The 27,246-nt window shown below is 41.9% G+C and overlaps 1 protein-coding gene across 1 annotated transcript in view; it reads right to left on the reverse strand.

The window, feature by feature from the left end:
- The window catches only part of SMIM14 (small integral membrane protein 14), an 80,158-nt gene that overhangs the window by 35,055 nt on the left and 17,857 nt on the right, over positions 1–27,246 (reverse strand). The window contains exon 2 of the mRNA XM_055246602.2: positions 23,170–23,279. Coding sequence (XP_055102577.1) covers positions 23,170–23,279 — 110 coding nt within the window. The remainder of the gene's footprint in view (positions 1–23,169; positions 23,280–27,246) is intronic.

Consider the following 27,246-nt stretch of genomic DNA (forward strand, 5'->3'; position numbering starts at 1 on the left):
AAAGAAGTAAAAGTAGAGTTAGATCTCCCCATCTAAACAAGGATGGTCGTGAAAGTCCTTGAGGTGAAGAAACTTCAAAATAGCAGAGACTGAGCTGGGCATGGTGACTCACACCTGTAATCCCAGCAGTTTGGGAGGTCGAGGCAGGTGGATCGCCTGGGGTCAGGAGTTCGAGACAAGCCTGGCCAACATGGTGAAACCCCGTCTCTACTAAAAATACAATTAGCCAGGCGTGGTGGCACACACCTGTAATCCCAGCTACTCGGGAGGCTGAGGCAGTAGAATTGCTTGAACCTGGGGAAATGGAGGTTGCAGTGAGCTGAGATCATACCACTGCACTCCAGCCTGGGCAGCAGAGAGAGACTGTCCAAAAAAAAAAAAAAAAATCAGAGACTGCATAATATGAGTAAAACAGTAACAGAATAATATGAGTAGAATAATATGAAGTAGTATTTCTTCAGTGGGGGGAAAGGCAGAATAAAAAGAGATTAAAACACATAAAAGGCCGGGTGCAGTGGCTCATCCCTGTAATCCCAGCATTTTGGGAGGCTAAGGTGGGAGGATCGCTTGAGCTCAGGAGTTTGAGAACAGCCTGGGCAACATGGAAAGACCCCATCTCTACAAAAAAGTTAAAATATTATCTGGATGTGGTGGTGTGCACCTGTAATCCCAGCTACTCAGGAGGCTGAGGTGGAAGAACTGCTTGAGCCCAGGATGTCGAGGATGCAGTAAGCTGTGTTTGTGCCACTGCACTCCAGTCTGGACAACACAGTGAGACAGTGCCTCAAAAAAAAAAAAAAAAGAAAAGAAAAGAAAAGAAAAAGGCACAAAAATGGATTAAAAGAATGGAAGACTTGCCACAGAGTTAGGGAAAAGTATAGAATCTAAAATAGTCCAATAGAACGTCTAGAAAGCCTATTAGAAAGCCTTGGCAGGCCGGGAACGGGGGCTCATGCTTGTAATCCCAGCACTTTGGGAGGCCGAGGTGGGCAGATCACTTGAGGTCAGGAGTTTGAGACCAACTTGGCCAACATGGTGAAACCCCGTCTCTACTAAAAAATACAAAGATTAGCCAAGTGTGGTGGTGTGCACCAGTAGTCCCAGCTGCTTGGGAGGCTGAGGCAGGAGAATCGCTTGAACCCCGGAGGCAGAGGTTGCAGTGAGCCAAGACCATGCCACTCTACTCCAGCCTGGGTGACAAAGTGAGACTCTGTCTCAAAAAAAAAAAAAAAAGGCCTTGGGAGTCATGGGCTTAGGGGGAAAGGTAGATCAAATCTAATGACAAGAAGTGGACAAATGTAGCTTCCATGAGGAAACTTATGCTGGGGAAATTCTTTGAAAAAAAAATTACAAAGAACAAAAAATCTCTCTCTAGAGTTAACTGAAACATACCTAAACAAGAACTTAATTGCTGTTCTTTAACATCTGCTCAAGAACCTCATATGTGTTGGAGATGTCCTTCTTTCTCATTCAACAGAGCTGCCAATGAACTGGCAAACAGTGAGGTACAAAAATGTGGTTAAAAAATATTGTGTGTGTGTGTGTGGTTTTATTATTATTATTATTATTATTTTGAGACAGGGTTTCACTCTGTCACCAGGCTAGTGTAGTGGCTTGATTATGACTCACCTCAGCCTCGACCTCCCAGGCTGATGTGATCCCCCCACCTCAAGCCTCCTGAGTAGCGGGTACCACAGATGCATGCCACCACACCTGGTTTTTAAATTTTTATTTTTGTAGAGACAAAGTCTCCCTGTTGTCCAGGCTGTTCTCAAGCTTCTAGGCTCAAGGGATCCTCCCACCTTGGCCTCCCAAAATGCTGGGATTACAGGTATAAACCACCACACCCAGCCAAAAAGTCAGAGGTATCTGGGTTCAAATTCTGTCTCTGTTTCTTTTTTTTTGAGATGGAGTCTCGCTGTGTTGCCCAGGCAAGGCTGGAGTGCAGTGGTGCGATCTTGGCTTATTGCAACCTCTGCCTCCCAGTTCAAGCAATTCTCCTGCCTCAGCCTCCCAAGTAGCTGGGATTACAGGTGTGCGCCACCACACCTGGCTAATTTTTGTATTTTTAGTAGAGACGAGGTTTCACCATGTTGATCAGGCTGGTGTCTAACTCCTGACCTTGACCTCGTGATCCACCCACCTCAGCCTCTCAAAGTGCTGGGATTACAGGTGTGAGTCACCACACCCAGCCCCTGTCTCTGTTTCTAAGGCAAAGTTTCAAACTATGAAAAAGATAAATACAACCTATTATCAACCTTAAATTCACCATGAGGATTATGTGATATAATTAAATATATAAATAAAATATTAATGTACATGAAGAACTCAGCTCATGGCCCATAGAATGTTTTCACATCATTGCAATATTATAGCTAATATCATGTGCTTAATTAAGAAAGTGTCTTAACAGAACTCTAGTGCTTCCTAATGAGCATAATTTATTGTACATCATCCTAGAACTTATCCTTAATCTTCAATTTGGCCTTTCTGCTTAAGAAGGAAAGAAACCTTTAAAATACCTTAGTCTTTAATATTTTGGATTTTAATATTATTTATATTGTGCATTTTTCTCTATACTGTCCAACGAAATGTTTTTTAAATATTTTATGCCTAAAAAATTTATATTCTCCCTCTAAAGTTCAAATGTTTAAGTTCCTTCTCTATTAATGAGCAGATTTGCCAGTTAACAATGGAGTTTCACACAGTTTGTCTCTTCACTTTAACCAGAACCTGAAATCGTATTTTTGTTTTTGTTTTTGCAGGCTACTTAATTATCATAACTTATGATAATCAGAATTAAAAGACACACACACAGATTTCCACTGGTTAACTCAGTAGGTGTCTTTTCTTTTTTTGTTTTTTTCTTTTTCTTTTTTTTGAGACAGGGTCTTGCTCTGTCACCCAGGCTGGAGTGCAGTGGTGCAATCTAGGTTCACTGCAACCTCTGCACCCTCGCCCACCCCCTACCCCAGCACCGGGCTCAAGTGATAATCCTCAGCCTCCCTCAGCCTTCTGAGCAGCTGGGACCACAGGAGTACAGGCGGACACCACCACGCCTGGTTATGTTTTTGTATTTTTAGTAGAGACAGGGTTTCACCATGTGGCCCAGGCTGGTCTTGAACTCCTGAGCTCAAACAATCCACCGGCCTAGGACTCCCAAAGTGCTGGGATTACAGGCGTGAGCCACAGCAAATGTCTTTTCTTAGATAAACTATAACCAACACACTGGAAGAAGAGTACCCTCTGAAACTTAAAGGTTATTATCACTTTGCCTACAGTGTCTGTGTTGTCTTGCCTCCCTCATAACTTGTATTTAACTGGATCTTTTCTTTGCAGCAAATAGTTCATAAGAGAAAAAAGGGGAGGAAGTGGATTCTTTTTGAATATGAAAGGGTCTTGGCTGGGCGCGGTGGCTTATGCCTGTAATCCCAGCACTTTGGGAAGCCGAGGCAGGTGGATCACTTGAGGTCAGGAGTTCCAGACCATCCTGACCAACATGGTGAAACCCTGTCTCTACTAAAAATACAAAATTAGCCAGGTGTGGTGGCGCGTACCTATAATCCCAGCTACTCAGGAGGCTGAGGCAGGAGAATTGCTTGAACCCAGGAGGTGGAGGTTGCAGTGAGCTGAGATTGTGCCAATGCACTCCAGCCTGGACAACAAGAGTGAAACTCCGTTTCCAAAAAAAAAAGAAAGGGTTTTATAGAAAAAGACCAGCTATATATTCCAGTGGTACTGGTCTACCAGTAGCTAAATTCTACTTCAATATTCATTTAATTGGCATTTGTGTTTCACCTTTAATTTTTTATTTTTATTTATTTATTTTTGCAACGGAGTCTTGCTCTTTTCACCCAGGCCAGATTGCGGTGGCAAGATCTCAGCTCACCACAACCTCTGCCTCCTGGGCTCAAAATTCTCGTGCCTCAGCCTCCCAAGTAGCTGGGATTACAGGTACCCGCCATCACACCCGGCTAATTTTTATATTTTTAGTAATTCAGGGTTTTGCCATGTTGGCCAGGCTGGTTTTGAACTCCTGATCTCAGACGATCCACCCGCCTCAGCCTCCCAAAGTACTGGGATTACAGCTGTGAGCCACTGCATCCAGCCTTTTTGTTTTTTCAAGAGACAGGGTGTCACTCTGTTGCCCTGGCTGGCATGCAGTGGCATAATCATGGCTCACTGCAGCCTCGACCTCCCAGGCTTAAGCAATCCTCCCACCTCAGCTTCCTGAGTTGTTGGGACTACAGGCACATGCCACCACACTGGGCTAATTTTTTATTTTATTTTATTATTTTTAGAGACAAGGTCTCACTGTGTTGCCCAGGCTGGTCTCAAACTCCTGGGCTCAAGCAATCTTCCCACCTCAGACTCCCAAAGTGTTAAGATTACAGGTGTGGGCCAACTTGCTTGGGCTATTATTCTAACTGGTTTTAAGTATTCTGATAATCAGCTTCAGGTCATTCATTCCAAATTGGGGTTTGGAAACAGAGTCACAAAACGAGGGAGGCTGTATTACAGATCCAAAGATCTAGAAGGAGCCCAACATGGAAAACAAAACATAAAGCCCCTATAAAAATAACACAAACATGACCTTCTTTCTAATATCGCTCCGTATTGTTCTAGTTGTTATGGATAAAGCAGTGAACAAAATGGACAAAATCCCACCATCCAGTGATAACCATTCTGTTACCATTTTGGTTAATGTGTTCCACATACGTGTATACATTTTTCTAACACAGTATATATGATTGCACATATTTTACAAAATAAGACACTGAATTATTTTGCTCTTTCTGCCACACTTACCAATCAGTCACAAACTGATGCCTCCAAATAGCTCAAACTTATCTTTTAATGCTGCACCAGTATTTCATTTAATTTCATCATTTCCAAATTTATATGTGAAAAACAATGCTGTGTATATGTTCCTATAAATACATTCTTACACACCTGATTAATCTCCTCAGGGAAGAATTGCTAGAACACAGGTATGCACACTGTAAGTTTTGATACACATAGCCAAACTACAATAGGAGAATTTTTTTTAATGATGAAATACAAATACAGTACATTCAATTCAAGTCTTCCTGCATAATCACATCTCTGCAGAAGCCCAGTGTTCCAACTGGGAAACCAGCTAGAACCTAATACTACATCTGATCACATTTTGATTAAGTAACATCTCTATGCAGTACTCCATAATGAAAATAATTTGGACAGGGCACAGTGGCTCACGCCTGTAATCCTCGAACTTTGGGAGGCCAAGGCAGGTGGATCAGTTGAGGTCAGGAGTTTGAGACCAGCCTGGCCAACATGGTGAAACCCTGTCTCTACTAAAAATATAAAAATTAGCCGAGCATGGTGGTGTGCACCTGTAATCCCTGCTACTCAGGAGGCTGAGGCAGGAGAATTGCTTGAACCCGGGAGGTGGAGTTTGCAGTGAGCCGAGATCTTGCCACTGCACTCCAGCCTGAGCGACAGAGTAAGACCGTGTAAAACAAACAAACAAACAAAAAAAACAGGCTGGGCGCAGTGGCTTATGCCTGTATTCCCAATACTTTAGGAGGGGCCTCGGTGGGCAAATTGCTTGAGCCCAGGAGTTCAAGACCAGCCTGGGCAATATAGGGAGACCCTGTCTCTACAAGAAATACAAAAATTAGCTGGGTGTGGTGGCACGCATCTATAGTCCCAGCTACTTGGGAGGCTGAGGTGGGAGGATGGTTTGAACCTAGGAGGCAGAGGTTGCAGTAAACCAAGATCATGCAACTGCACTCCAGCCTAGGCAATCAAGCAAGACCTTGTCAAAAAAAAAAAAAAAAAGAAAGAAAGAAAAAAGAAAAAAAAATTTTGTAAAGACTACAAATAACCAGGTTAAAGGCAAATCTAAATATATTTTGGATGTCTAACACTAATAGGTTGGGCTACTTTGCCTAAATGATATGCAGGTTGAGCAACCACTCCAGATTTTCTCATATACTTTCCCCAACTCTACAAAGCACATTCTGAATTTGAGTTTACTTTATTGAACCAAAAATGATGCAATTTACTGTCATTAAAGAGATAACAGTATAATGCATAGCCATACCATATAAAACAGTTTATTTCAATTATATATAAAAGTGTATAAGTGCCTAGAAATGTGACTGAAAGGTCCACAAACTTAATGTGACCTCTGACAAAACAAGTAATAGTGGCCATGAAGTGGGATGGATGAGTGGGGAGCAATAGAAAGGGACATGTTTACATTTTGCTCCATATTTCTACATTATTTCAAGCTTTCATGGTCTAGATATTCACATATTACTTCTATTATTATTATTATTATTAGAGACAGAGTTTCGCTCTTGTTGCCCAGGCTGGAGTGCAGTGGTGCAATCTTGGCTCACTGCAACCTCCACCTCCCAGGTTCAAGTGATTCTCCTGCCTCAGCCTCCTGAGTAGCTGGGATTACAGGCATGCGCCACCATGCCCAGCTAATTTTTGTATTTTTAGTAGAGACGGGGTTTCTCCATGTTGGTAAGGCTGGTCTTGAACTCCCGACCTCAGGTGATCCGCCCGCCTCGGACTCCCAAAGTGCTGGGATTACAGGCATGAGCCACCGCGCCCAGCCTAATTCTATTATTAAAAGAAAAGACAGAATTCCAATACTATGACACTGCTAAAAAGGAGCCTGACTTTGATTTGCTAACATCAAAAGATTAAAGTGAAGATGTATGAAGTAGGAAAAAAAAAGTTGCAGAAATGTATTGTCCTGCAAGGCTCCAGGTAGCACCAACCCCAAGGCTTTGATGACCAAAAAGCTTTGGGCAGAGGCCAACCGGTGTGCTGATACAGAAGGGATGGTCCGCCCCCTTTGAAACCAAAGAGGCAGCCCTGATGATCTCTGAATCGCTGTTAAGGTCACTATTCCCTTGTCATGAAGAATAATGTCCAGATCGTTCTTCCCTTGCCCTGAAGAATAATGTACACTTGCAGCCCAATAGCTCTATGGTCTTCTCCTGCAAAATAAAAGAACTCCGACCTCTATTCTCCTTCATTCCATCCAGTCTCCTTCCCTTTTAGTTCAACCTGGCAGTTTCCTGCTGGGGGCTGGTGATTTGATTCTGCAGTTCTCACCCACACAAATCTTATCAAGTAGTTAGTCTACCATAACTTCAGTGTTCTCTTGTGAACTTTCTTACCTTTTGTTATGTGGACAGGCTGAGAATTTTCCAAATCTTTAAGTTGTGGTTCCTTTTTGCTTAATAATTCCATCTTCAATTGGTTTCCCTCAATTTTTACTATAAACAATCAGGAAGAACCAAGCGATTCCTTCAACATTTTGCTTAGGAATCTCCTCAGCTAAATATCCAATTTCATCACTCACATGTTCTACCTCCCACCCAGAAAACACTAGAACACAAACATAATTCAGCCAAGTTCTTTGCTACTTTGTAACAAAGATGGCCTTTTCTCCATTGTCGAGCAACATTCTTCATTTCTAACACCATATCAGAATGGCCTTTATTTTCTACTAAAATTCTGTATATGATTATTTATGTATTCTGTAAGATGGAAGCTTGCTCTACCGTTCTCCTCTCTTCTTGCTGAGCCCTCTCCAAAATCACCTTTAATGCCCTTACTTCTACCAACAGTCCCTCACAGCAAATATCAGCTTGTTCTAGCATGCACTTAAAAACTCTTGCAGCCGGCGGGGCACAGTGGCTCACGCCTGTAATCCCAGCACTTTGGGAGGCTGAGGCGGGCGGATCACGAGGTCAGGAGATCAAGACCATCCTGGCTAACATGGTGAAACCCCGTCTCTACTAAAAATACAAAAAATTAGCCGGGCGTGGTGGCGGGCACCTGTAGTCCCAGCTACTCGGGAGGCTGAGGCAGGAGAATGGCGTGAACCCCGGGGGGCGGAGCCTGCACTGAGCTGAGATCGAGCCACTGCACTCCAGCCTGGGCGACAGAGCGAGACTCTGTCTCAAAAAAAAAAAAAAAAAAAAAAAAAAAACTCTTCCAGCCTATATCCATTACACAGTTGCAAGTCACCTACCCGTTTTTAGGTATTTGTTATAGTAGCATCCCACTTTTTAGTAACACTTTTTGTCTTAGTTTGGGCTGCAATAACAAATACTATGGGCCAGGTGGCTTACACACAAACATTTATTTCTGGCAACTATGAAGTCTGGGAAATCCAAGATCAAAGTTCTAGCTGATTTGGTTCCTGGTATGGGTCCTCTTACTGGCTTGCAGATAGAGCTCTTCTTGCTGCATCCTCACATGGTAGAGAAGAGGATCATCTCTTTTCTGTCTCTTCTAATATGGGCACTAATCCTATCACAAGGCCTCTACCCTCATGAACTCATTACCTTCCAAAGGTCCCACCTCCAAATGCCAGCACATTGAGGATTAGGGAATTCAACATATGAATTTTGGGGGGTAGGTACACAAACATTTAGTCCATAGCATGTATATATACTATGATCCCTTCTATGTAAAACAAAAATATAAACTATATACATATGTAAATGCATATTAAATTTCTAGAAGGAGCTGGGCACAGTGGCTCACGCCTGTAATCCCAGCACTTTGGGAGGCCGAGGTGGGCGGATCACGAGGTCAGGAGATCGAGACCATCCTGGCTAACACGGTGAAACCCCGTCTCTACTAAAAATACAAAAAAATTAGCCGGGCGTGGTGGCGGGTGCTTGTAGTCCCAACTACTCGGGAGGCTGAGGCAGAAGAATGTCATGAAACAGGGAGGCGGAGCTTGCAGGAGCCGAGATCGCACCACTGCACTCCAGCCTGGGAGACAGAGTGAGGCTCCATCTCAAAAAAAAAAAAAAAAAAAAAATTCTAGAAAGATGTATGTGTCTATCTATATTTTCCAAAAACAGCCACAGAATTAAAGTCAAACATGCTCTTCTAGAATCTTGCCACTACCCATTGAGAGGTGAAATCTGGCCAGACTCTGTGGCTCACGCCTGTAATCCCAACACTTTGGGAGGTCAAGGCAGAAGGAACGCTTGAGCGCAGGCTATGGTCAAGCCATTGCACTCCATCCTGGGTGATAGAGCAAGACCCTGTCAAAGAAGAAAGGAGGAAGAAGGAAGAAGAAAGGAAGGAGGGAGGAAGGAAAGAGAGAAATCTGTTTGCCCTCCTCTTGAACCTGGACAGGCTTGTGACTGCTACACCCAAGAATCCAGGAAAGCTGTTGTGACTTCTTACACTAAGTTCTCTCCCTCTCCCATCTCCTCTCAGGAGGGATGCTCTCCCTTCGAACCAAGCCACCATTCTATGAGGAAGCCAAGCAGCCACATGAAAAGGCCATATGTAGACATTCTAACTGACAATACTAGCTAAGGTTCCAGCTACTCACCAGCATCAACTATCAGACAGTGAGTAACCAAGCTTCCAGATACTTCCTGCCCTCAGCTTCTATGTCTTCTAGCTAAGAACACAAACAATGATCAGCAGACAAGCTGTGTGAATTCCAGACATTCTGTCAGCTTAATGAATGGTTGTTCTATGGAACTAAGTTTTGGGGAAATTTGTTATACAATAATAATAATGGGAACAATATACAAGAAACTGTCGGCTGAGGGTGGTGGCTCACGTCTGTAATCCCAGCACTTCGGGAGGTCAAGAAGAGAAGATTGCTTGAGGCCGGGAGTTTAAGACCAGCCTGGGCAACATAGAGAGACCCCATCTCTATTCTAAATAAATAAATAAAACATAACTATACATCCTAAATACATAGTTCAAAATTGGTAAGACCAATTGTATTGCTAATCATAGAAGGCTATGTGCCTTTTATGTCTTCCAGTGCCTGCATATTGATTTAAAAAAAGGATTAAGATTTGAAACAAAGTAGTCCACTGAAATTTCCTTATTGACTAAAATAAAACTCAAAAGTTAATCACACAATTAAAAAAGCTTTTATAGCAACATGAAAAATGCAAAATATTATTAAGTTGAGGAAAATATACATATTCCATAGTATCTAAAAACATATTTCTTAAAAAGATCTGGGAAGATACACACCAATTCATCTGGGAAAGTAGGAAATAAAAGCTAAGTATGGAGAAGGGAGTTCAGCCTTACTTTTAATGTACTGATATTTTTTGAAAGCACATATTCATATATTATTTATATAAATAAATATTTTAAAAACAAAAACAAAGAAAAACAAATATTTTACAAAAGTTTTAACATAACTAGCAAAAATACATTTGCTGCATAGAGAAGTCTCTCAAAGAAACTTTCCAGACACAGATATTTTTCTTCCAGGAAAGGTCCCATGGGCCTTAAAGTGATTTATTTAAGTACAGTAGACATCACAATTTACAGGGCATTCAGGCCGATAAAAAGGAATCTGACCAAGGGTCTCCCAAATCACGTTTTTACAGTACTTTAATACAGAAACAAATATATTTTATTTTTTCTTGAGACAGAGTCTCGCTCTGTCACCCAGACTGGAGTACAATGGCGCGATCTCTGCACACTGTAACCTCTGCCTCCCGGGCTTAAGCAATTTTCCTGCCTCAGCCTCTCAAGTAGCTGGAATTACAGGTGCCCATCACCACATCCGGCTAATTTTTGTATTTTTAGTAGAGATGGGTTTTCACCACGTTGACCAGGCTGGTTTCAAACTCCTGACCTCAAATGATTCGCCCACCTTAGCTTCCCACAGTGCTGGGATTACAGGCGTGAGCCACTGCACCTGGCCCAGAAACAAATTTCAATAAAGATGTAGAAGTTTTAGTTATGCTGCTTAGATTAAGAGTTGAAATACAGAGCTCAACAATTAAAACATGAAAGTGAAGAGGATTACCTGCATTCCAAATCTTGGATTCCAACAGAACAGGAAAAACACATGAGCATAATCCAAGTTCACATTTCTAAATCCATCTGCTCTCTCTTTCTGGAATTCCTATCATTAATAGTAGAAACTATATGCCAAGTGACAGCCAGTGAAGCAGAACAACAGGAGAAGACGGCGAAGCCAGAAGCAAATTATTTCAATGGAAGAAAAATCCCCTCTCCAGGTTGTTTTCATTGGTATAAGGATATGAGTTACTTTTTAAAAAAGAATACTAGGTGGCCGGGCACGGTGGCTCACACCTGTAATCCTAGCACTTTGGGAGGCCGGCGTGGGCGGATCACAAGGTCAGGAGTTCAAGACCAGTCTGGCCAACATAGTGAAACCGTCTCTACTAAAAATACAAAAAATTAGCCGGGTGTGGCGGCATGCACCTGTAATCCCAGATACTCGGGAGGCTGAGACAGGAGAACTGCATGAACGTGGGAGGCAGAGGCTGCAGTGAGCCGAGATCACGCCACTGCACTCCAGCCTGGGCAACACAGCAAGACTCCATTTCAAAAAAAAAAAAAAAAAAAGAATACTAAAGTAGTTACAAGGAAATATCTGATTTTTCTTTTTCTTGTTTTATAAAGAATACTAGACAACTTAAAGCAATAATTTATGCCGGGCACGGGGGCTCACACCTGTAATCCCAGCACTTTGGGGGTCCAAGGCAGGCAGATCACCTGAGGTTGGGAGTTCGAGACCAGCCTGACCAACATGGTGAAACCCCGTCTCTACTAAAAATACAAAATTAGCTGGGCGTGGTGGCGCATGCCTGTAATCCCAGCTACTCAGGAGGCTGAGGCAGGAGAATTGCTTGTGGAATTGAGGTGGAAGTTACGGTGACCCAGGATCACCCATTGCACTCCAGCCTGAGCAACAAGAGCAAAATTCTGCCTCAAAAAAAAAAAAAAGAATGATTTATGATTAGACGGGGGTTTTGTGTAGGCAACTTTCTATACATATACTAGTATTCTACTACTACATCACTAAAAATCCATAGTTATCGGCTGGGCGTGGTGGCTCACGCCTGTAATCTCGGCACCTCGGGAGGCCAAGGTGGGCAGATCACCTAAGGTCAGGAGTTCGAGACCAGCATGGCCAACAAGGCGAAACCCCGTCTCTACTAAAATTACAAAAATTAGCCAGGCGTGGTGGCAGGCACCTGTAATCCCAGCTACTTGGGAGGCTGAGGCAGGAGAATTGCTTGAACCCAGGAGGCGTAGGTTGCTGTGAGCCCAGATTGCGCCACTGCACTCCTGCTTGGGAGACAGGGCAAAACTCTGTCTCAAAAAAAAAAAAAAAAAAAAAAAAAATCCATAGTTATCACGGGGCATATTCCTATATTAAATAACACAGAATTATATGTAACATGATGAAGATACCCAGATTGTCAATGAAAGAGACTCACCGTCTATCCTTATCTACCTTTTTGAGTCCTTTTAGCCAGTATTATAAAGCACTAAATCTCTAATTAAAGTACAGTTGTCCCTTGGTATCTGCAGGGGCTTGGTTCCAGGAACCCCCCTCAGATTCCAAATCCAGACACTCAAATCCCTTATATAAAATTGTATAGTATTTACATACAATCTGAATACAATGTACAGGCTATGTAAACAGTGGTTATGCTATTGTTTTATTATTTGTATTATTATTTTTTAAATATTTTTGATTTACAGTTGGCTAAATCCATGAATCCAGACAGCACAGGTACGAAGGGCCAACTGTATTAGATTAGGAAAGAAAAAAGTCCATGATATGAGATAATACCTCAATTTTTTAAGTGTTTCTGAACATTCCTGAGACAAACAGAAGTATACATACACCTGGCAAAATACAACTGCATTAAGAATAGTCGAACACTCGCTGTAACTCAACGATGTAATTAAATCATAGGAAGAACCCATGCCAAGTGAGTAAGTAAAACCTTGTCACCAGCACCCCAAAACGGGCATTCTTTGTACTGCAATTCATATCAGTCTTGAACTTAAACACTGTTAATTTATAATATGTACTTTTTTTTTGAGACAGTCTCCCTCTGTCACCCAGGATGGAGTGCAGTGGTGTGATATCAGATCACTGCAACCTCCACCTCCCAGACTCAAGTGATTCTCATGTCTCAGCCTCCCAAGTAGCTGGAATTACAGGCACCCACCACCAGGCCCAGCTAATTTTTGTATTTTTAGTAGAGACTACTAACAACAGGATTTCACCATGTTGGCCAGGTTGGTCTCGAACTCCTGGCCTCAAATGATCTGCCTGCCTCAGCCTCCCAAAGTGCTGGGATTACAGGCGTAAGCCACCCCACCCGGCCCTATAATGTGTACTTTAAAATACCCCTATAATAATATAGAGAAGCTTAGTGAGGTGGCTCACGACTGTAATCTTAGCACTTAAGGAGGGTGGAACAGGAGGAAGCTTGAGGCTAGGTGTGTGAGACCAGCCTAGGCAACACAGTGAGACCCCATCTCTACAAAAAAAATACAAAAATTAGCCAGGCACAATGGTGTGTACCTGTAGAACCAGCTACTCCGGAGGCCGAGGTAGGAGGATCGCTTGAGCCCAGGAGTTCAAGGCTGCAGTCATCTATTACACCACTCCACTCCAGCCCGGGTGATACAATGAGACCCTGTCTCTTAAAATAAAAATAAAGGAAAAATATAGATAGATAGACAGATAGATAGATAGTCACAGAGATAGTCACTTGCCTTTTTTTTTTTTTTTTTTTTTTAAGACAGGGTCTCACTTTGTTGCTCAGGCTGGTTTTCTAAATCCTGCCTTTAAACAATCCTCCCGCCTCTGCCTCCCAAAGTGCTGAGATATGAGCGCGAGCCCAGCCAGATTTATATTCTTTGTACTAAAACTTATATATAAGCAGTAATGAGGTAGTAGTAAGGGAAGTTTCGACTGCTGTTAGTGCCCATAAAGCTTTATGAGAGGATACTTTTTTTCTATTTTTATAGATTTTTTAAAACATTCTGATGAGAACAAATCCTACCAATTTATAAATCAAGGTAATGAGAAGTTTTATTAAGAATTATTGAACAGCTACATTGTAGTGTACATTTTCTTTTCAAATCATATAACTATGGTGCATTTAAAGATTTTCTTCTTCAATGAAAAAGTTTTCTGTAACTACCATTTTTTTTTTTTTTTTAAACAGAGTCTCACTCTGTGGCCCAGGCCAGAGTGCAGTGGCACAATCTTGGCTCACTTCAACCTCTGCCTCCTGGGCTCAAGCAATTCTCCCACCTCAGCCTCCTGAATAGCTGGGATTACAGGCACACCTCATCACACCTGGCTAATTTTTTTATTTTCTGTAGAGAAGGGGTTTTACCATGTTGCCCAGGCTGGTTTCAAACTCCTAGACTCAAGTGATCTACCCGCCTCTGCCTCCTTTGGGAAGAGTGCTGAGTTTACAGGTGTGAGCCACCATGCCAGGCCTGTAATTACTAATTTTTGTATATATCTGTATGAGGTGCTTAGGAAGTTTTATTTTTAGGTTAATTATTTGAGTGGGTAATGCATTCATATGGTTTTAAAATGTAAAAATACAGTGAAGAGTATGCCTCCTGCTCCTTCCTCCTACTCCTCTACCCCAACCTTGATTGCATATATAGTCCCTTTTTTTCTTTCTTTCTTTGAGACAGAGTTTCGCTCTTGTTGCCCAGGCTGGAGTGCAATGGCGTGATCTCGGCTCACTGCAACCTCCACCTCCCAGGTCCAAGCGATTCTCTTGCCTCAGCCTCCCGAGTAGCTGGGATTACAGGCATGTGCCACCACGCCTGGCTAATTTTGTATTTTTAGTAGAGACATGGGTTTCTCCATGTTGGTCAGGCTGATCTCGAACTCCCGACCTCAGGTGATCCGCTTGCCTCGGCCTCCCAAAGTGCTGGGATTACAGGCGTGAGCCACCGGGCCTGGCCACATATATAGTGCTTTTTAAGGTGCTTAAAGGAGGCCAACCGAGAAGAACATGATGCTGAAGAAACAGCCTGAAACTAAATGGTCAGGATTGAACATGTCTCTGCCACTCTCTGGTCAGTTCCAACACCTGGGAAAACTAACTTACTTCAGTTTCCTCATCTGTAAAAAGAAATCCTAGTGCTTACATCAGAGGTTTTCAATAGACTAGGCCCCCTTCAAACCCTCCCCACTGTAACCACTGTCTGAGGTATATTCCTTTGAACCTTTTTTACGTATTTACAAAAACATTGTACTGACTTCAACAATACACAAGCCTGCAAAGTCTTCTTTATGACACTCACTAGCATTTCTCTGATACTTCTGAAATATCAGTTTATCAAATTCTCTTTGTATTCCTAATAGTTTTGCATTCTCACTGCCACCCAGGCTGGAGTGCAGTGGTGCAATCACACCTCATTGCAGCCTTGACTTCCCAGGCTCGAGCGATCCCTCTGACCTCAGCCTCTGAAGGAACTGTGACTATAGGTGTGTGCCAAGATGCCCAGCTAATTTTTGTATTTTTTGTAGAAAAGGGATTTTGCCATATTGCCCAGGCTGGTCTTGAACTCCTAGGTTCAAGCAATCTGCTTGCCTTGGCCTCCCAAAGTGCTGGGATTACAGGGATGAGCCACGGTGCCTGGCCCAGGTTTCCTTTTTTTTTTTTAGCCTACTTCTTCTCTCATTCTAAGGTTCCCCAATGCACCCATATGACTCCCTAGGGTATTCTGGACATCTGAGAAGCAGATTTTTGGTTGTTGTGATTGGCTTGCATCCTACATGGCTTAAAAATGTCCTACTAGACATTCACAAAAATGAAAACCCTGAGCCTATAATCTAACTTCATCTGACAGAAAAATATAAAGTAATTTTTAGATGGTATTGACTTTTCAAGGAATTTAACTGGACTTTAGCATTTAAATCAGGGAAGATTGTACTTAGTTTTATGTAAAGCTCTACCAAGACCTGTCCTCCATTTCGGAAAGTCGTTGTCACTGGTGGTATTTTTTTTTTTTTTTTTTTTTTTTTGAGATGGAGTCTTGCTCTGTCGCCCAGGCTGGAGTGCAGTGGCACGATCTAAGCTCATTGCAACCTCTGCCTCTGGGGTTCAAGTGATTCTCCTGCCTCAGCCTCCTAAGTAGCTGGGATTACAGGCACCCACCACCACACCCAGCTAATTTTTGTATTTTTAGTAGAGACAGGGCTTCACCATGTTGGCCAGACTGTCACTGGTGGTATTTAAACCCAACAAAACAAACATGTATGAGTCTGCATTTATTACCATAATGTTCATGATTTTTCCTATTAGTAAGTATTTACTTCATCTTGTCTTCTAATGTAGCTGTACCTCACTACATCATGGTCCTTTTATTTTCTTCAACTACTTTGCCTGTTTTTCTGCTCACATTAATGAAGGACTAGCTCAATGAACAGTTAGGGCATACAAACAGCTTCCCTAATAAAGGAAGTATGCAGGCAGGCTAAAGAGCCTCTTAACTCTCAAAGTAGGGAAGACTTCATTACAAGACTTTATAGCACATTTCATTCCAAAACCAAGCGTTTTTTCTCTTCCTTCTCACTTTATTTACAATCACTATAGAGTTCGGGGTTTCCTTGGTTTCCCTCTTGGTCCTTAACATGCAACTAGGAGTCCTCCCCCTAAAAAGTTTTCTACTTGTCTTAGACAGCAACTCTTGTGGTTTTAGCCTGGTAGCAAAGGCCTAAGCCAGTTACTTTATATTGCATAGAAGGGAAAAGAGAGACAACAGATCCAGTTACTCAATAGACCTATTCCTCCTTTTTGCACTCACTGAAAGGTTTTGCTTTCTGTTTTGTGTGGTAGTTTTTTAATTGTTTTAGTTATTCATGTACACAATTTAGAGTCAAACAGTTCTATAAGGTTTGTTCTGAAAAACAGTAATTTTTCATCCTCCTACCCACTTCTCCCTCCAGAGGCAACCATTTTCAACTTTTAGCTGATTGTTTTACTGCTTACCTCCATGTCTTTTATATATAAATATGCATTATTGCTACTTCTTGATTTTTCCATGTTAAACAATACCCATAGATGTACCAGTATAGAGTATGAAGATCTACTTCTCCTCCCTGACCCCGTGTATACTCTTTCCATCCCCTAATAATGGTTGTATCATAAAGTTTAGTTCAGTACTCAATTATCAATTGTAACTACATAAACCTTCTTCACAGTTGAGCCACACAGTAAACTATACTGTAATTACTTTTCCTCTCTGTACTACTTCATGTGTTTCTTTAAAGTTAGTAAATTTTTTTACATTTTTCTATGACTTTTCAAAACTTGTTTACAGTTCCCTAGATCACAAGATGTCTAGAATCACCATGTATTCTACCAATTCATCTTTCTAAAAAAGTCTCTCCCAGAGCCATGTGACCCCCCTCCCCCGCTCCACCGCCCCCCTGCAACTAAGACAGCTCCCTGTAGTCCTGATGCACAGCTGCCACCCTGGGATGTCCCTTCACCATTATCCTGGAAGGTACTTTGTTCCTCATATGTGCTAGATCTGCTTTCTACACTCAAAATCCTAGTCTTCTTTCTTGGCTTATGCCTTCATTTCAGTGAAAAATAGCTCATGCTCTAGGAACTTCCTACAAAAGCATACTCCCCCAACTTGATTGAGAGATTGGCTGGATACAGAATGCTGGATTGGTAATGACTTCCCTTCAGGATTTTGAAGCCACTGTGCCAATGCCTTCTAGTTTCCAGTTTTGCTGTTGAGAAGTCTAAAGTCATTTAGATTCTTGACCCTTAGTATGTGACCTGTTTTCCAGGAACAGCAAGGGGGCCAGAATTGTTAGAACAAAGTGGGCAAAGGAGAAGAGTAGGGTGGAAGAGGACAGATCACACAGGGCCATGTAAATTTCATTTTTTTTTACTGTGAGTCTCATGGAAGCTACTGTAGGATTCTGAGCAAAGGAGAAACATTACTGACTTAACTAAAATGGATCACTTCAACTGCTGTAGTGAGACTAAACTTGCAGAAGCTTGGGGGTAGCAAGAGGGCAGAAACGAGGTGATCCATAAAGAGACTAAATGCAGCAATCCAGGCAAGAGATGATGGTAGATTAGACCAAGGTGTCGCACTGGAGGTGTGAAAAATGACTGAATTCTGGATGTATTTTTAAGGTTGACCCAAAGGATGGTTCCGCATCAGATGTGGGTTGAAAGAAGAGGGTAGGCCAGGCACGGTGGCTCACACCTGTAATCCCAGCACTTTGGGAGGCTGAGGCGGGTGGACCACAAGGTCAAGAGATCAAGACCATCCTGGCCAACATGGTGAAACCCCGTCTCTACTAAAATTACAAAAATTAGCTGGGCATGGTAGCGCATGCCTATAGTTCCAGCTACTTGGGAGGCTGAGGCAGGAGAATTGCTTGAACCCGGGAGGCGGAGCTTGCAGTGAGCCGAGATTGTGCCACTGCACTCCAGCCTGAACAACAGAGTGAGACTCCGTCTCAAAAACAACAACAAAAAAAAAGAAAAGAAAGAAAGAAGAGGGTAAAAGATAATTGAAATGAAATTGTTACCTGAACATTCAGAATAATGAAATAAATAGGGAAGACAGAGAAATGTAAGCTTAGGGGCAAGATAAATTTGGTTACACACATGTCAAATTTAAAATGCCTATTAGTTTCCAAATGGAAAAGATGTATCAACATTTGGATATATAAAAATCTGGAATCCAGAAGCATGAGCATCTAGCCCAGCTGGCATTGGGGCATGACTTTGGCTCTTGTTTTGACCACTTGCCCTCCCTTTTATCCTATTTCCCATGCCAGGCTCTCCAATGTGAGCTACAAAATATACTTTAATAACTCCTTTCTCAAACTCCTGGCCTCAAGTGATCCACCTGCCTCAGCCTCCCAAAGTGCTGGGATTACAGGCATGAGCCACCGTGCCCAGCCTAATCATCCAGAACTTCTATTACTCATAATGAAGAACCTTAACTGATAACACTGTTAAATCAGGAAAAGGGCCGGGCGTGGTGGCTCAAACCTGTAATCCCAGCACTTTGGGAGGCCGAGGCGGGTGGATCACCTGACTTCAGGAGTTTGAGACCAGCCTGGCCAATATGGCGAAACCCCGTCTCTACTAAAAATACAAAAATTAGCAGAGCATGGTGGCAGGCGCCTGTAATCCCAGCTACTCGGGAGGCTGAGGCAAGAGAATCGCTTGAACGCGGGAGGCAGAGGTTGCAGTGAGCCGAGATGGCGCCGCTGCACTCCAGCCTGGGCAACAAGCGCGAAACTCCGTCGCAAGAAAAAACAAAACAAAACAAAAAACTAGCCAGGTGTGGTGCCGTGTGCCTGTAGTCCCAGCTACTCGGGAGGCTGAGGCAGGAGAATCGCTTGAACCCGGGAGGCAGACGTTGCAGTGAGCAGAGATCGCGCCATTGCACTCCAGTCTGGGTGACAGAGGGAGACTCTGTCTCAAAATAAATAAATAAATAAACAAAGCACGAAAAGAAGTTTTAAATTGTGAATAAATACAATTTTATTTTAAAAATTAAAAATAGGGAATGTATATTCAGGGCAACTTGAATGTGTGCTCCCAGAAAGCAAAAAAAGTTTATTAAAAAAAATGTATCATAAGAGATTTATGTATCATACTCTTTACTTAAGCATTATTTATAGTAGCATGTAGTATACTTCATTATTTATGAAAAGGAACTAATAATAAAATCCTAACTGCTCCTAAGTTGTATATATTCCTTGGCAAAGCTCATCTATTTCCACAAAATAGGCAAAACTAAACCACAGCCCAGCATACAACTAATGAGCTAACCTGTAAATAATCATTAAAATCTTCAAGTTTCTCCAGGTGTCTACTTGCTATAAGAACTTTAAATTCTTAAAAACTGATGATACTCTGGCCTTCAAAAAAACCCAATTACATTACATGAGGTCAACAAAAAAACTCAAAAATTCAAAATTAGTACTTGAAATAAGATGTTACTCCATTACAAAGATGAATTAAATGTCCATTTTTAGAAAATGAGAATAAATCTGTTCTGTCATCATATGGTATCAGTAACTACATCTGTGAGTTTCCTAAGCACACAGGGATTTAAATTCTCGTAGTTACAACTAATGGCAAAAAATTATACCCTCAGATAAATTGCTTTTAAAATACAGGCTGGGAGTTAACTTAAGAGTTCTATAAAGCTATCAGATAACAGGTACTAAGAAAAAAGGCCCTCTTAAGTATAAAAGTAGAAGATAACAGATGAAGTGGGGTGCAGTGGCTCCTGCCTATAATCCCAACACTTTGGGAGGTTAAGGTGGGAGGATCACTTGAGGCCAAGAGTTCGAGACCAACCTGGGCAACCTGGGGAGATCCCATCTCTACCAAAATGTAAAAAATTAGTTGGGTATGGTGGTGCATGCCTGTAATCCTAGCTACCTGGGAGGCTAAAGTGGGAGGATTGCTTGAGCCCAGGAGTTCAAGGTTGCAGTGAGCTATGACCACACCACTGCACTCCAGCCTGGGGGAAAAGAATAAGACCCTATCTCAAAAAAAAAAAAAAAATGCTAGTGCGGTGACTCATGCCTGTAATCCCAGCACTTTAGGAGGGGGAGGCAGGCAGATAGTTGAGCTCAGGAGTTCAAGACCAGCCTGGGCAACATGGTAGAACCCCACCTCTACAAAAAAAACAAAAATTAGCCAGGTGTGGTGGCTGGTGCCTGTGGTCCCAGCTACTCAGGAGATTGAGGCAGGAGGATTGCTTGAGCCTGGGAGACAGAGGTTGCAGTGCGCAGAGATCGTGCCACTGCCCTATAGCCTGGGTGACAGCAAAATCATGTCTCAAAAAAAAAAAAAAATGATGATAATGGATGCATGAGAGGTAGAAAAGCCTATTAGAAAAGAATATTGGCCAGGCGCAGTGGCTCACGTCTGTAATCCCAGCACTTTGGGAGGCCAAGGCAGGCGGATCACCTGAGGTCGGGAGTTGAAGACCAGCCTGGCCAACACGGTAAAACCCCATCTCTATTAAAAATACAAAAAATAGCTGGGCGTGGTGGCAGGCGCCTGTAATGCCAGCTGCTCGGGAGGCTGAGGCATGAGAATCATTTGAATCCGGGAGGCGGAGGTTGCAGTGAGCCAAGATTGCATCATTGCACTCCAGCCTGGGCAACAGAGCAGACTCCATGTCAAAAAACAAACAAATAAAAACTATCGGCTCTTTGCTTCATAAACACATATTCTCTCCTTAGACTCATCTATTTTTACACCAAGTTATCAGAGCCATCACGTTACCATTATATTTCTATACCCTCAAGAGTCTGATTTAATGTATAAGTTCTTATTTTATTCCTTTCCTTCTGAGGCATTCTTAAGGGTCACAAGTCCTAGTACATGCTGACTCTAAAAAAGTACATCATTGACAAGAAACACATTTCTGATCACTACATGTAGCAACACTGAGCCAGCAGAAAACCTGCTTATTAGTTATTGATAACTCAAATATTTGAGCAAATGTTTGTACCTACCTTTATTAACTCACATACAAGAGTATTTTGAAACAATAAAATGTTGTTACAGGTTGAGTATCCCTAATCTGAAACCCAAAATGCTTCAAAATCTGAAATTTTTTGAGCACCAACATGATGATCAAAGGAAATGCTCTTTGGAGCATTTTGGATTTTCAGAATAGGGATGTGAAACCAGTAAGTATAATGCAAATATTCCAAAATGCAAAAAAAATCCGAAACACCTCTGGTCCCAAGCATTTCAGATAAGGGATACTCAACCAGTATAATGTGTAATATAAAAATATACTTTTGTTAATAATGGTCAAATTTTTCCTTTTGCACATAAAAAGTATAAAGTATAATATAAACAGCCCTGTATTTAAGCTTATAGACTCACTACAATCGACTCAATGAGACTATTCAAATCTCGTTGTTCAGAAATCTACCTCTGTCAAATAATTGATTTGTTTTCAGAAATGCTTTACACAGGTCGGGCACAGTGGCTCATGCCTGTAATCCCAGCACTTTGGGGGGCCGAGGTTGGCAGATCACCTGAGGTCAGGAGTTTGAGACCAGCCTGACCAACAAAGCGAAACCCCATCTCTACTAAAAATACAAAAATTAGCTGGGCATGGTGGTGCGCACCTGCAATCCCAGCTACTTGCAAAACTGAGGTAGGAGAATCACTTGAACCCAGGAGGTGGAGGTTGCAGTGAGCTGAGATCGCAACACTGTATTCCAGCCTGGGTGGCAGAGTGAGATACTGTCAAAAAAAAAAAAAAAAAAAAAAAAGAAAAGAAAGAAAGAAAAAATGCTTTACATAGAGATTTGTATTATCATGCCATATGTTGGTGTCGGATTTGAACTATATCATAATAGGAACTGTCAATAGCAGCTTAGCAGGCAAACAAGCTCCACACAGCTAAAAACAATTTTATTTGTATTGATATAAAGTAGAAAAGGCAATATACATATGTGTTATCTACCCATGATGGCAAATTTCACCAACACAAATCTACCGTAAAGACAGTAGTCTGGGCTGGGGAGGTGGATCACAGCTGCATTCCCAGCACTATGGGGGGCTGAGGAGGGCAGAACACTTGAGGTCAGGAGTTTGAGACCAGCCTGGGCAACATGGTGAAACCCAGTCTCTACTAAAAATGCAAATATTAGCTAGGCGTGGTGGCACACTCCTGTAGTCCCAGTTACTCGGGAGGCTGAGGCAGGAGAATCGCTTGAACTCAGGAGGTGGAGGCTGTAGTCTGCCGAGATAGCACCACTACACTACAGCCTGGGCAACAGAGCAAGACTCCCTCTCAAAAAATAATAATAATAATAAAGACGGTAGTCTGTTTTCATCTCTAATGAAATAATTACTAGCAAACTTTTTTTTTTTTGAGACGGAGTCTCGTTCTGTCACCCAGGCTAGAATGCAGTGGCATGATCTCAGCTCACCACAATCTCCGCCTCCTGGGTTCAAGCAATTCTCGTGCCTCAGCCTTCCGAGTAGCTGGGATTAAAAGTGTGTGCCACCATGCCTGGCAAATTTTTATATTTTTAGTAGAGATGGGGTTTTGCTTTGTTGGCCAAACTGGTCTCGAACTCCTAAGCTCAAGTGATCCGCCTGCCTCGGCCTCCTAAAGTGATGGGATTACAAGTGTGAGCCACTGTGCCCGGCCACATTTTAATCATTACAACTTAAACAAATGTGGAATTTCAATTATGAAATACTTTTTAGTGACCATCAGATGAAAACCCTCCAATAACCAGTATTTTCATGAAAAGAGGATACAAGGGGTACAGATCAGTTCAGAATAGGACTGTTCTTTTCATCTCACCAGATTGATCAGTCTTCTCATTGCATGTTCATGAGAGCAAACACATTCACAGGGATCAAATCCACCTTCTGCCATGATTACCCAGCTTGATTTTACTTGACTGTTTAAATCTAGGAGGAAGGAAAAAATACTGTAAGTCTACTATTCAGAATTACTCTTTCTCTTGAGCTATGAAAAATTCTGATATTGTATACATTCACAATAGTTTTATTAAACTATGTATAGTATTTATTAATGACCTGTATCTATTAATTTATTATTAATCCTATATGAATTATGAATCTATACAGGTGATTGGCTACCCCTTCTGCCATCAGCCCATAAACACAAATGTCTTCAGTGCTATAAACTGGCTCCGCCTGTGATGCTGAGGATGCTAGAACCTACTCTGCTTAATTACTCAATTATTTGACTTTATTAGCTCCAGTACGCAAATAATGTAAACCAGCCTTTACCCTCACGAAGAAAGACATCTGAAAAGGTATCTAAAATGATACTAAGGTTTATGGGGGGAAATTAATGACATAGCTAAGAAATAGCTAGGTAGATTTCAAAAAATAAAGAGAAACAAATGAGAGATAAGATGGAGTACTGGCAACCAGATTTACTGTTCTGCCTAAAACAGTTTTTTAAAAACTAGACAAAATACATGAAACAATTGTTTTTTGTTGTTGTTTTGTTTTGTTTTTAGACAGCGTCTCGCTCTGTTGCCCAGGCTGGAGTGCAGTGGTACGATCTCAGCTCACTGCAACCTCCGCCTCCTGGGTTCAAGAGATTCCTGACTAGCTGCCTCAGCTTCCTGACTAGCTGGGATTACAGGCACGTACCATGCCCGGCTGATTTTCATATTTTTAGTAGAGATGGGGTTTTGCCATGTTGGCCAGGCTGGTCTTGAACTCCTGACCTCAGGTGATCTGCCCGCCTCGGCCTCCCAAAGTGCTAGGATTACAAGCGTGAGCCACCATGCCCAGCCAGAAACAATTGTTTTTAAGATATTAAGGCCAGGCGCAGTGGCTCACTCCTGTAATCCCAGCACTTTGGGAGGCTGAGGTGGGAGGATCACTTGAGCCCAGGAGTTTGAGACCAGCCTGGGCAACCTAGTGAGACCTCACCTCTACAAATAATTTAAAAATTAGCCAGGCATGGTGGCACAAACCTGTGGTCCCAGCTACTCAGAAGGCTGAGGTGGGAGGATTGCTTGAGCCCAGACAGTCAAGGCTGCAATAAGCCATGATCACACCACTACATTCCAGCCTGGGCAACATAGTGAGTTCATGTTTAAAAAAAAAAAAGGGCTGAGTGTGGTGGCTCACACCTGTAATCCCAGCACTTTGGGAGGCCGAGGCGGGTGGATCACAAGGTCAGGAGAGAGAGGCCATCCTGGCCAACATGGTGAAACCCCATCTCTACTAAAAATACAAAAATTAGCCAGGCATGGTGGCATGTGCCTGTAGTCCCAGCTACTCAGGAGGCTGAGACAGGAGAATCGCTTGAATCTGGGAGGCAGAGGTTGCAGTGAGCCAAGATCGTGCCGCTGCACTCCAGCCTGGCGACAGAGCAAGACTCTGCTCAAAAAAAAAAAAAAAAAAAAAGACATTGAACATGAGGCTACAAAGCATAGTGATACATGAGAGACAGAAGAACAAATGAGATGAGCCCTATCACTGGCCCAGTTTACTGCCTCGAGGAGACTCTAGTTCCAAGTATGGGGTGGGAAAACCCAGACCAGAGCCCAGTGGTATCCCTAAGTTGGGGAGAAGAAACTAGAATGACTATATTAAGGAGAGACATTACAGATAGTAAAATCATCCAACTGGACTGGTAGAGATAAAAACAAGTGTCTGAAATGAAAAATACACCAGATGGGTTTAATAGCATATGAGACATTACAGAAGAAAAGATTTCTGAACTTGAATACATAATAACAGTAGCTATCAAAAATGAAATAACAGAAAAAAGGGTGGATAAACTAGTAGTCCCAGCTACTTGGGTGGTTGGGGCAGGAGGACCATTTGAGCCCAGGAGTTCAAGGCCAGCCTGAGCAACACAGTGAGAACCCATCTCTGAAAAAATAGACAAAAACATATATAGGCCATTAGTGAGCTGTGGGACAACTTCGAATGGTCTAATATATGTGAATTGTGGACACATCCATCAAAACTTATCAAATTGTATATTTAAATGTGCATAGTTTATTGTTTATCAATTATATCTCAATAACGAGTAAAATTAATGCTTATATATAGCATTAGTCATGGAAAACGATTCTGGTTAAAAGGTGGAATAGGCAGATCAATAAAACAATTCATAAATTAAGGAACTTAGTTCATTCACTCAAAAATATTTAGTGCTTGTGCTAGGCCTATTAGAAATTTAAAAGTAGGCTGAGTATGGTGGCTCACACCTGTAATCCTAGTAGTTTAGGAGGCTGAAGCAAGAGGATCACTGGAGCTCAGGAGTTTGAGAATAGCCTGAGCAACATAGTGAGACCTCATCTCTGTAAAAATAAAAAAGAAATTTAAAGTAAACAAAAACTGATAGTTCTTACCCTAATGGTGTTCACATTCCAGTAGTAGAGACAGATACTAATCTAAATGTTTTTTAAATTATAAATACAAACTGATAAATGCTATAAAAGATAAATGAAAGAGTGAAAAGACAACTCCCAGAATGGAATATTTGCAAATCATCTGTCTGATAAAGGTTTAATATTCGCAACATATAAAGAATTCCTGTAACTCAATAACAAAAGATAAGCAATTTTTAAATGGCAAAGAACTTGAACAGACATTTATTCAAAGAAAATATACAAATGGCTAATAATTATATTAAAAATGCTTAAAGTCAGTAATCATTAGGGAGATGCAAATCAAAACCACAATTAGATACCACTGCATACCTACTAGTATGGCTGTAATCAAAATGGAAAATGAGTGAGGTAGAAAAATTAGAACCCTCATATAACCCTCATGTAAAGTGGTGGTGTGGCTGCTGTGGAAAATAGTTTGAAAGTTCCTCAAAAGTTAAACACCGATTATCATAAGACTCAACAATTCTACTCATAGGTATATACCTAAGAGATTTGAAAACATGGACTCAAGATTGGGCATGGTGGCTCATGCCTATAATCCCAGCACTTTTGAAGGCTGAGGTAAGAGGATCACTTGAGCCCAGGCAACACGGTGAGCAAGACCCTGTCTCTATTTATAAACAACAACAAAAAAGAAAACATGAACTCCAACAGATACTTGTTTACCAAATATTCACAGCAGCATTGTTTGCAATAGGCAAGAGACAGAAACAACCCAAGTGTCCACCAACTGAAAAATGGATAAACAAAATGTGGTATACACACATACAATGGGGATATTCAGCTGTAAAACGGAATGAAGTTCTGATATATGTTACAACATGAATGAACTTTGAAAACATTCATCAAACTGAAACTAGCCAGACAAAAAATAATATGGTATGATTCCATTTATATGAAATATCTAGCAGCCAGGCGCGGTGGCTCATGCCTGTAATCCTAGCACTTTGGGAGGCCGAAGCGGGTGGATCACGAGGTCAGGGGTCGAGACCATCCTGGCTAGCATGGTGAAACCCCGTCTCTACTAAAAATACAAAAAATTAGCCGGGCGAGGTGGCGGGCGCCTGTAGTCCCAGCTACGCAGGAGGCTGAGGCAGGAGAATGGCATGAACCCCAGGGGGCGGAGCCTGCAGTGAGCCGAGATCGCGCCACTGCACTCCAGCCTGGGCGACAGCGAGACTCTGTCTCAAAAAAAAAAAAAAAAAAAAAAAAAAAAAAAAAAAAAAATCTAGCTAGAATAGGCAAATTCATGGAGACAGGAAGTAGAATGGTGACTTCCAGGGACTTAGGGAAGAAGGGAATGGGAAGTTACTGCTTCATGAGTTTGTATCTATGGTAATAAAAAAGTTTTCAAAATGATGGTGATGATTGTACAACACTGTGAATGTAATTAATGTCACCAAATTGTACACTTTAAAAATGGTTAATACTGCAAATTTTGTTATATTTTACCCCATTAAAAACAATCATTCTGGTTGCCTAGAGCT

The sequence above is a fragment of the Symphalangus syndactylus genome, chromosome 16, assembly GCF_028878055.3.
Source record: "Symphalangus syndactylus isolate Jambi chromosome 16, NHGRI_mSymSyn1-v2.1_pri, whole genome shotgun sequence".
Taxonomy (NCBI): domain Eukaryota; kingdom Metazoa; phylum Chordata; class Mammalia; order Primates; family Hylobatidae; genus Symphalangus; species Symphalangus syndactylus.